The 10,125-nt window shown below is 46.6% G+C and overlaps 1 protein-coding gene across 2 annotated transcripts; it reads right to left on the bottom strand.

The window, feature by feature from the left end:
• Positions 1 to 4,436: 4,436 nt before the first annotated feature.
• On the bottom strand, positions 4,437 to 9,338 carry LOC119296792 (elongation factor Ts, mitochondrial-like). 2 transcript variants are annotated; one of them, XM_037574857.1, is made up of 9 exons: positions 9,030 to 9,338; positions 8,048 to 8,324; positions 7,781 to 7,953; positions 6,943 to 7,023; positions 6,236 to 6,410; positions 5,920 to 6,104; positions 5,223 to 5,348; positions 5,039 to 5,127; positions 4,437 to 4,858 (listed from the first exon to the last, which is right to left on the bottom strand). In XM_037574857.1, exons 2-9 carry the CDS (start codon positions 8,310 to 8,312, stop codon positions 4,804 to 4,806), a joined length of 1,149 nt encoding a protein of 382 aa, XP_037430754.1. In that variant the 5' UTR covers positions 8,313 to 8,324; positions 9,030 to 9,338; the 3' UTR covers positions 4,437 to 4,803. The 2 variants fall into 2 exon arrangements, with proteins under 2 accessions (XP_037430754.1, XP_037430755.1); XM_037574858.1 differs by having other exon boundaries at positions 4,437 to 4,816.
• Positions 9,339 to 10,125: the final 787 nt, after the last annotated feature.

Here is a 10,125-nt window from a genome sequence, read left to right as displayed (position 1 = left end):
TGCATATAACATCAACACATAAAACCTAGGCTCGGATGCCACTGTTGGGGAACGTAGTAATTTCAAAAAATTTCCTACGCACACGCAAGATCATGGTGATGCATAGCAATGAGAGGGGAGAGTGTGATCTACGTACACTTGTAGATTGACAACGGAAGCGTTTGGTTGATGTAGTCGTACGTCTCCACGGCCCGACCGATCAAGCGCCGAAACTACGTCACCTCCGAGTTTTAGCACACGTTCAGCTCGATGACGATCCCCGGACTCCGATCCAGCAAAGTGTTGGGGAAGAGTTCCGTCAGCACGACGGCGTGGTGACGATCTTGATGTACTACTGTCGCAGGGCTTCGCCTAAGCACCGCTATAATATTATCGAGGACTATGGTGGCAGGGGGCGCCGCACACGGCTAAGAATATGATCACGTGGATCAACTTGTGTTTCTCTGGGGTGCCCCTGCCTCCGTATATAAAGGCTCAAGGGGGGGTTGTGGCCGGACAAGAGGTGGCGCGCCAGGAGGAGTCCTACTCCCTCCGGGAGTAGGATCCCCCCCCCCAATCCTAGTTGGAATAGGATTCGCGGAGGGGGGAAAAGAGAAAGGGGGCCGGCCCCCTCTCCTTGTCCTATTCGGACCAAGGGAGGGGAGGGGCGCGTGGCCCATCTTAGGCTGCCTCTTCTCTTTTCCACTAAGGCCCACTAAGGCCCATATAGCTCCCGGGGGGTTCCGGTAACCTCCCGGTACTCCGGTAAAATCCCGATTTCACCCGGAACACTTCCGATGTCCAAACATAGGCTTCCAATATATCAATCTTTATGTCTCGACCATTTCGAGACTCCTCGTCATGTCTGTGATCACATCCGGGACTCCGAACAACCTTAGGTACATCAAAACATATAAACTCATAATATAACTGTCATCGAAACCTTAAGCGTGCGGACCCTACGGGTTCGAGAACAATGTAGACATGACCAAGACATGTCTCCGGTCAATAACCAATAGCGGGACCTGGATGCCCATATTGGCTCCTACATATTCTACGAAGATATTTATCAGTCAAACCGCATAACAACATACGTTGTTCCCTTTGTCATCGGTATGTTACTTGCCCGAGATTCGATCGTCGGTATCCAATACCTAGTTCAATCTCGTTACCGGCAAGTCTCTTGACTCGTTCTGTAATACATCATCTCGCAACTAACTCATTAGTTGCATTGCTTGCAAGGCTTAAGTGATGTGCATTACCGAGAGGGCCCAGAGATACCTCTCTGACGATCGGAGTGACAAATCCTAATCTCGAAATACGTCAACCCAACATGTACCTTTGGAGACGCCTGTAGAGCACCTTTATAATCACCCAATTACGTTGTGACATTTGGTAGCACACAAAGTGTTCCTCTGGCACACGGGAGTTACATAATCGCATAGTCATAGGAACATGTATAAGTCATGAAGAAAGCAATAGCAACATACTAAACGATCGGGTGCTAAGCTAATGGAATGGGTCATGTCAATCAGATCATTCAACTAATGATGTGATCCCGTTTAATCAAATGACAACTCTTTGTCCATGGTTAGGAAACATAACCATCTTTGATTAACGAGCTAGTCAAGTAGAGGCATACTAGTGACACTCTGTTTGTCTATGTATTCACACATGTATTATGTTTCCGATTAATACAATTCTAGCATGAATAATAAACCTTTATCATGATATAAGGAAATAAATAATAACTTTATTATTGCCTCTAGGGCATATTTCCTTCAGCCCCCGCCCAACCCTAGCCTGGGCCGGTCCTCGCCGAGCGGCCTTTCGATCCAGGAGGTCCGTTTCCCTTCGTCACCGTCACCACTTCCTGGCTGGCTCCACGGGCCGCCGTCAGCTTCCATGGAGGCCCGGCCGCTGTCAGGGTTCCAGTTGCAGCCCGAGGCGTCGGGAGCCACAGGGGACTACGCCGGCCCTTCCACCCTGGACTGAGCTCCGTCATCAGCCCTCCGTACCGCCGAGGCAGTGGGCAGCCGCCCCGGTTCGCAAAGATCGACTTCGCCACGTACGACGGTTCGGACGACCCGCTTAACTGGCTCAACCAGCGTGACCAGTTCTTCCGTGGACAGCGCACGCCCGCGTCGGAGCGCACTTTGCTGGCTTCCTACCATCTCCGCGGGGCTGCCCAGACATGGTACTACGCCCTCGAGCAGGACGAGGGAGGCATGCCACCGTGGGATCGCTTCCGCGAGCTATGTCTTCTTCGATTCGGACCACCGGTACGCAGGAGCCGCTTGGCCGAGTTGGGCCGCCTACCGTTCACCTCCACGGTGCAGGATTTCGCCGACTGCTTCCAGGCACTAGCATGCCACGTGCCTGGTGTGACGGCCTTACAGCGGGCGGAGCTCTTCGTCGGCGGCCTTCCCGACCACATCCGCGTGGACGTCGAGATGAAGGGGCCACAAGACCTTCAGACCGCCATGTACTACGCCCGCGCGTTCGAGCGCCGCACGGTGGCCATCCAGCAGGAATCACCGTCCCGGAGGGTTGGCCTGCGCAGGCTTCTACGACACCCCTCGTCGCGACCGCGCGCGGCAGTTCTGCCGGCTCACATCAGCCGAACTGCTCGAGCGTCGTCGCCAAGGGTTATGCTTCAACTGCGACGAGCCCTACACGCCCGGCCATGCCTGCCCGCGACTCTTCTACCTGGAGGTTGTAGACTACATTCCGGAGGACACCGTCGCCGCCGACCTGGCCGCCCCAGCTGTTGAGAAGGTGTTTGACGCTGGTTGATCGCCTCCAGGAGTTCCGCAAGCGCTTCCCCACCTTACAGCTCGAGGACGAGCTGTTTGTGCAGGCGGGGAGAAGTGTTATGGCCGGTTTAGCTAGGCCCACTGGGCAATCTTAGCCCACAAGTTATCTTAGGTTAATTCTTATGCAAGTTATCTTAGGTTAATTCTTCTGGAAGTTATCTAGGTTATAAATATAGTATGTAAGACTCTTTTTGGAATTAAGCAATAAGAAGATTATCTCTATTGCTCGGCTCCCAGAGGAGCCGGAACCCTAGCCGCCCCCTGCCTCTTGCGCTGCCGCCGCCATCCTCCTGTCCCGCGACGGCGCCCAGCCGCCGGCGCGGCCGCTCATCGCCATGCCCAGCCCCCTCCTTCCCCTACTGCCTACGGCCAAGACCGGGCAGAACCCTAGCTCCTAACAAGCGCTGTTAGTTAGGAACATGAATCATAGTCAATCATGTCAAGATTGTACAAGTCCGGCTCAAATCAAGAAGAAATCGGCACTGATCCTTAAGAAAGGGGTTCAGAAATCCCCAAGTTGGCTGCAATGAGAGAATCTCAAGCATCACATCCAACCTAAATCACAAGCAAAATTGACATCTCCGAATTACCCCGCAAAAAAAGACATTTCCGAATTGAACCCGAGGAACCAATTAAGGCCCAGCGTCGCATTAATTGCAACCTAAATCACAAGCGAAACCCTAATCCCCAAGGAACCCGAGGAACTAATTGATATTAAGCCCCAGTATCTACCGATCGGAGGCGAGGCGCACACGGTAGCAAACAAAACCCTAAGGCCGCCGCCAGATCTAGCGAGCAGATGGACGCCGGAGAGAGGAGGGGGGGGGGGGTCAGTGCGGCCCTTACTCTTGATCTCGAGGACGTCGCCGTCGTGGGCGGCTTCCATGAGCCTGGCCTCCGGCGGCCACCGGGCGCGGTCTGCACAACATCAAGCGAATTGAGCGTTGAGACGGGTGAGGGAGAGGGGAGGGCCAGGTAGATCAACCGTCGACCGATTAGGGCGCCGTGGCGGTCACCTTTGCCGAGGAGGAATTCGTAGCAGCGAGGCAGCGACCGCTTCCTCATCACCGGCGGTGGCGGTGGGTGGCGGAGCAAGCCGATGAAGGAAGGAAGGTTCTAGAGTGGGTGGGGGAAGAAAATATGGCGGGAAATGAGAGGGAGTGGGTGGGCCCGCAGGCGGGAGATCCTATAGGAGGTGGACACGTGCCCTACGTACGGTGGATGAGACCATGGGGTGACACTCCTGCTTTTCATTATGACCCACCAAGCAGGAGACCAATGGTGGGCGACTTGTGTGGCAATAACAACAACAGTGGCTTTGCAAAAACCGGAGTTGCCTTGGTTGTGTGGTGATGCCCACCTATGGTGGCTTGGGTCACATGATATCGGTGCCGCTCTTTGGCGGTTTGCTTATTCACGGCGCAGGCATGATAGTCGATGACAATGGCGTGTCTAGTGGCACACGTTAAGTTTCTGCTTGGAGGTGTTTTTGCCCTCATGGCTATCGCAGTCAATTATGTGAGTTTTCCTCAATCAAATTAACCATGCGGCTCTCTTGTTCTTGTACTGCAATGGTTTCACCAAGCCAGAGGAGGTAGAAATCAGTCAGGGGACTCCTGACCTAGTTGATGGAGGCTGCACCAAAGTTCTTTACAACTACCAACCCACCAAGATCAATGAAAACATACTACAAGTACGCATTTCCAAACCAAACACAAGATTGTAAACAATACATATTCCGACTGCATTTGGCGGCCTTCCAAGTGTCGGTACGTGCGAACTTTTGGTATGGATTGCACATTATTCAGTTTGACACAATTTGTTGCCGTGTCGTAAACTCGGTTTCCACACTTTTATCAAACTGATGGACGTAGAGAGCACATCCCATCAGAGCAAAGATGAGAACCTATATAAATTCTCTGGAGAAAAGAACCGTCACATATATCTCTATCATCACATTTGATTCATCTCAGCTTGCAACACGGGCCGATCTGACCCATGTGATTCTTCATTCTTCAGGTCTGCCAAGCATAAAAGTAGAAGCAGCTGTGGTTAATATCTGCCTGCATAAACAAACAGGATCTGAGGATAGCTTGTATCAAAACAAACACAAGTGCAAGAATATGCAAGAAACAAGTCATGCAGTGTGTGTACTGTTGACACCAAGGTTAATATGCATGACAAAAAAGATGACCGAGCAAAAACACCACAGAAAGAGACATTAGTCGACACACACATCATACCTCTCGATTCCTTCCCCAACTTCCATTCTGGCAAAGTTGCCAATCGTTACTTTACAGCCAACCTCCTTTGACAAATCACTCAGCAGCGTCTGAAAAGAACCACGCCAGCAAGCAAGGGTATCAATCAGAGATCACAGTTCGCAGCCGTAAATCAATCGTCAAAGGAAAATGTTTGTTGGCTTGCCTTAATGCTTGTGCTGTCATTAACGACGTACTTTTGCTCCAAAAGCACAGCTTCTTCGAAATACTTCCTCAATCGGCCTTCCACCATTTTCTCTATGGCCATTTGGGGTTTACCTGATCTTTCAGCCTTGCATGTTACACAACGGCATGTTACATTTGCGATTTCTCAAGTAACTTGGCATGCCCAAGTTCACCCTCATATCAAGGATGGATAGAGACTATGTCACTAGAAGATACAGAAAAGAAATGTTATAAAGTATAGTTATCCGATTCATGGAAATAAGCAGTGTAAATGCCAGCAACTTCTAAACTCAACGAAACAGTTACCCGTATTACTGTACATCCAGAAATCACCCTATTTCATATGATCAGGCTGCTTTCCACTTGTTGGTCTTTCTCATCTCAGATGCACATCTTTCCTCTTTCATTTAGTCCAAAATCTGACATGCATGCATTTGCTTTTCATTTATTACTAGTCTCATTCCCTACCTTCGAAATTGGTTTGTTTCTGTCAAGATAGCAGGAGTCCACTTAAATAGTGTGCTATTCACGTTTAGCATACAACTGATACAAGTGTGTGTCTACTTCGTGTGTCATAGTGGATGGACATACAACTACTCAGCCACATACGAGGAGTCGAGGATATGGCAGCAGATCCTTCTAGTTCTATAAATATATCAGGATAAGCAATAAGGTACCTGGGTTCGGAGCACGTCACGTTCATTTTCCACAGCTGCAGCGGAAACCAGTTCTTTTGATAAGAATAATGGCCTTGCAGCAACAATATGCATTGCGATAGACGACCCAACTCTCTCAAGAGCGTCAAGGGGAGCACTGCTATCTTCTGCTTCTAAAGTGATCAGTCCAGCAACGCAACCCAGACCTGAAGCAAGAAAATGCATAAATTAAGTGAACAAGCAAATATGCCATTTGTCAAAAGCAACGAGAGTAGAAGAATGACAAACATGCAATCTTGATAAAACTTGACAAACAAAAATAGCACTGTCTGTGCACCTGGCTGAGGACAGGTATGCAGGTAAGATGAAACAACACCATGTGCAGTCGTGGACAACATGAAACCTCTTCTGAGTTTTACGTTCTCCCCAACCATGGCAGCAACTTCCGTAACAGCATTCCGAACAGTTGTTTCACCACTGAGCTTAGGATGATCTAGGTTAATACTCATGTTCTGCAAATATTGGTAGAAATGTAGCGGTCCCCCACAGAAAAAAAAACAGAAAAAAAAAGGAGACAAACATATGATAAGCTCAGCTTTTTATAGACACTTGAGTTTATCATTAGACATTATTCACCTACAATTTTAGCATGATAAATTTCCTGCCAATGTCAAAGAGACCCAGGGACTACATGGCACTAGAACTGAGAAACAGGTAGTATCGTTCCAAAGTAATGAAACAGAAGCAAAATTGGAAGTCCAACCAAAAACCCGGAAGTAATTTCATTCCATTCACATGGTTGATGCTTATCGAAAAGCTTAGATTGCATTAAGTCGTTGCATAACACTATAAACAACTTGATCACAAAGCGAGGTTAAATTGCATATCAGTCAATATGGAATTCCATCTATTTTAAAACCAATGCTTCAGAGTTCATAAACATTGAATCCAAAACCATCGCTGGTAGATATACTCATATATGCAAGATGTCATGTACTGGAACTGCTCATAAAAGGAACAAGAGAGAAACAATAGATGCCGCACCTCCAAATATGTAGGAGCAAAAGGAAAAACTGATTTCCCGGGATCCTGAGCTGACAGAGCCATCTTTGCCAAGGATGAAGCCTGCATGGCAAATGAAATTTGCAAGGAAACAGGAAGTTATCAAAATTATACCTCTGGAAAAGAGATGCATTTAATTAAGTAGACTCTGGTGATGTGCCCAATACAATACCAAAAGTTATTTACTTCCTAGAAGTTAAAATGTCATGAACAGATAACCTGAAGAAAACAACTAAACAAGAGTTTGAAGTTGGCATTTCTATGTATGTTTGATATACCATAAGGTCACAATCGACACAATGTGCACACATGCTTATATAGAACAACATATCATGCTAAGCATATCCAAGCAAGAGGGGTCAGAAATGGCAAAGAGATGCCCAAAAGTTCCTTGAAAAATAAAACAATAATTACTGCAAAAACATCAATAAGCAAGATATCAAAAGTCAGGGGATGACAGTCAATATATTGAAAACCTAGCAACGAATCTGATGAGTTGACACAACTAAAAACTAAAAATGGGGCCTGGAGAGTGATATTCGAAACTAGTGTACGGTCAAACAATAGAAACAACATGCTGCCATCAAAGGACAACCATTGCAATTAAGAGAAACAATTAATTTAGCATCGATCCTTTTTTCCCAAAAATTGTGAGTTGATGCTCTTCAAGTCATGAAGAAATAATGCTTTCTTATGCCAGATAGTAACTAAATTATTTTGCTAATTTCCATATACTTATGTTGAGCATATGAATCTAAAAGAATTGCATCTAGCGCAACAACACGGTTCAACAAATCATGTCACTGAGGGTGAAACTAACCAGATACTGGAAAACGTCATTTCTTGCCACAAAGTCAGTCTCACAGTTTAGCTCAACCACAACGGCCCTTTTATCATCTCCTGCCATAGCAAGCAAACCTTCGGCAGCAGTCCGTGACGACTTTTTGGCAGCAAGAATCACTCCTCTTTTCCTTAGATCCACCTGTGCAGCCTCTGAAATAAATCAAAAGAATGGGATAGGAAGAGAGAACATAGACAAATATGTCAATCAAGCTATGCATAAAGACAATGAGAAAGAAGAGCTAACCAATATCCCAGTCACAACTAACTAGCGAAGCCTTGACATCTTTGATCGGAGCACACATTCTTTCTCGGAGTTGCTTAATAAGGTTCATTTGCTCCGAAGGAGGCACCGCAGAGCTAAACCTCCTACGAAACATGCCATCTTGTGGAAGATGATCGCCCAACAGATTAGTTTGGAACGTCGCAGAAGTAAACCCTTGAGCAGCTAGCTGCTGAGCATGAGACAGAAGCCCTGTTTTGGATCTTCTAGCAAGCTGACCCCAAGCCATTCTCCGGTTGTGCTGCACCAACGGCGGACAGACGCAAATCTTCAGAGAACTAGACAAGCAACGAACGTAACAGCAGCACAATCCAGTCTTGGAGAAAATGTGATTCCATTCACCCACTACTGGTGTATTTCAACGGAACCATGGACGCATTTACAGTAATTGCACAGAGTAGAGTATCAGTTGTGAATATATTGTGGGGAAGAGGAATTCAGTTGAACTCTCATTCTTTTTTGGAAAATATAAACTACTCTGTTAGTAGTACAGCATGCAACAAACAAGACGAATTATATAGTGCTAAATCCACTATTTTAAATAGCCCGCTATAGCTCCGCTATAGCACGCTATAGCGTTTACAGAAGGTCTTGCGCTAAGAGACTTTGGTCCAAACAAATGAACAAACATTTTAAATAGCGCGCTATAGCTCCGCTATAGCACGCTATAGCATTTGAAAGAGGTCCGGCGCTAAGATGCTTAGCGCGCTATTTAAAACTTTGGCTAAATCAAATGATACCAATAAGTGATGTGAATCTGCTCGCGTGCAACAACAAAGATGACTACTAAAGTGAATGCCACTGTGAAAATTACATCGTACATGACCAGAACAGAAGGAACTGCAATGTTGCGATTCAGACTGTGGACAACATGCACATCATCATACATAATCAAAGAAATCAAAAACAAGAATCATACATACATACAGCGGCAACGTCTTTTCACCTTTGCACAGCTCAGCAGCGAGCTGGGGGCGGAGGGAGTTAGAGACGAGCTTGGACGCGACCTTGAACGGGATAGCGGAGGGGATTATGTGGCGACCTTGAAGGGGGCAGAGGGTGGCCGGACGGCGAGCTTGAAGAAGACCTTCAACCGGGCAGAGGCAGGATGGGTCGGGGGCGACGACCTCCTCCTATGGTCCGGTCTGAAGACTGCAGCGCAAGGCGGCCGGTACAGAAGAGGGCGGCGGAGGTCGGTGCGCTAGCGTAGAGTGGGTGGGGTGGGTGGTGGCGCGGAGGCCGGAGGTAGGGGGCGGCGCCGGAACGGGGGAGGAGGAGAATGGAGTAGATGGTTTTGTGAATGGGCTTTTTGACTTGAGAGAAGTAATGGGCTGAGCATATATAGGCCCATATACTGCCTATTTCTCTCTTATAGTAGTATATAAAAGGGAAAATCCTATACGACGCACTCTGCGTCAAAATGTCGGGTATCCCACACTCGTTCTTAGCGATCGAACCAGACGGGCCGGCCCATTAGAAGCGCTCCACCGATCCCGGTTTTGGGAACCTGCTGCTGGAAGGTACCTGCCGGTTTTTCCCGGTTTTGGGAACCTTCTAGTAGGTTCCTGAACCGGTTTATTCCTTTTTTTTCGTTTTTTTCTTTCTTTTTTCCTGTTTGTTTATTCCTTTCTCTCTTTTTTCGTGTTCTTTTTTCTTTTTTGTGTTTTTGGAAAATGTTCTTAAATTTCAAAAAATGTTTGATTTACCATAAATTGTTAAACATTTCAAAAAATGTTTCAGTTTTCAAATTGTATTCAGAAATTCAAAAAATGTTCGAGCTTTTCAAAAATTGTTCAGAAATTCAAAATTTAACAACTTCTCAAATTTTGTTCAGTATTACGAAAATTGCCTCAAATTTACAATAATATTTGGGTTTTCAAATTTTGTTCAGGAGCTTCAAAAATTGTTCTCAAATTTCAAATAATGTTCATGTTTTCAAATTTTGTTCTAGATTTCAAAAATTGTTCTCAATTTTGAAAATTTGTCCGTGCTACGATTTCTGTTCTGGAGTTTCAAACAATGTTGGTGTTTTCAAATTTTGT

Source organism: Triticum dicoccoides, chromosome 5A (assembly GCF_002162155.2).
Source record: "Triticum dicoccoides isolate Atlit2015 ecotype Zavitan chromosome 5A, WEW_v2.0, whole genome shotgun sequence".
Lineage (NCBI taxonomy): Eukaryota > Viridiplantae > Streptophyta > Magnoliopsida > Poales > Poaceae > Triticum > Triticum dicoccoides.
This window is presented reverse-complemented; position numbering and strand designations above follow the sequence as displayed.

Coding starts and splice junctions, on each gene's coding strand:
- LOC119296792 (XM_037574857.1), bottom strand. CDS start 8,312: ATGGCTTGGGGTCAGCTTGCTAGAAGATCCAAAACAGGGCTTCTGTCT. Junction 5,349..5,919: donor GTGACGTGCTCCGAACCCAG/GTACCTTATTGC, acceptor GTAACATGCAAG/GCTGAAAGATCAGGTAAACC. Junction 4,859..5,038: donor GTTGGGGAAGGAATCGAGAG/GTATGATGTGTG, acceptor TTGTTTATGCAG/GCAGATATTAACCACAGCTG.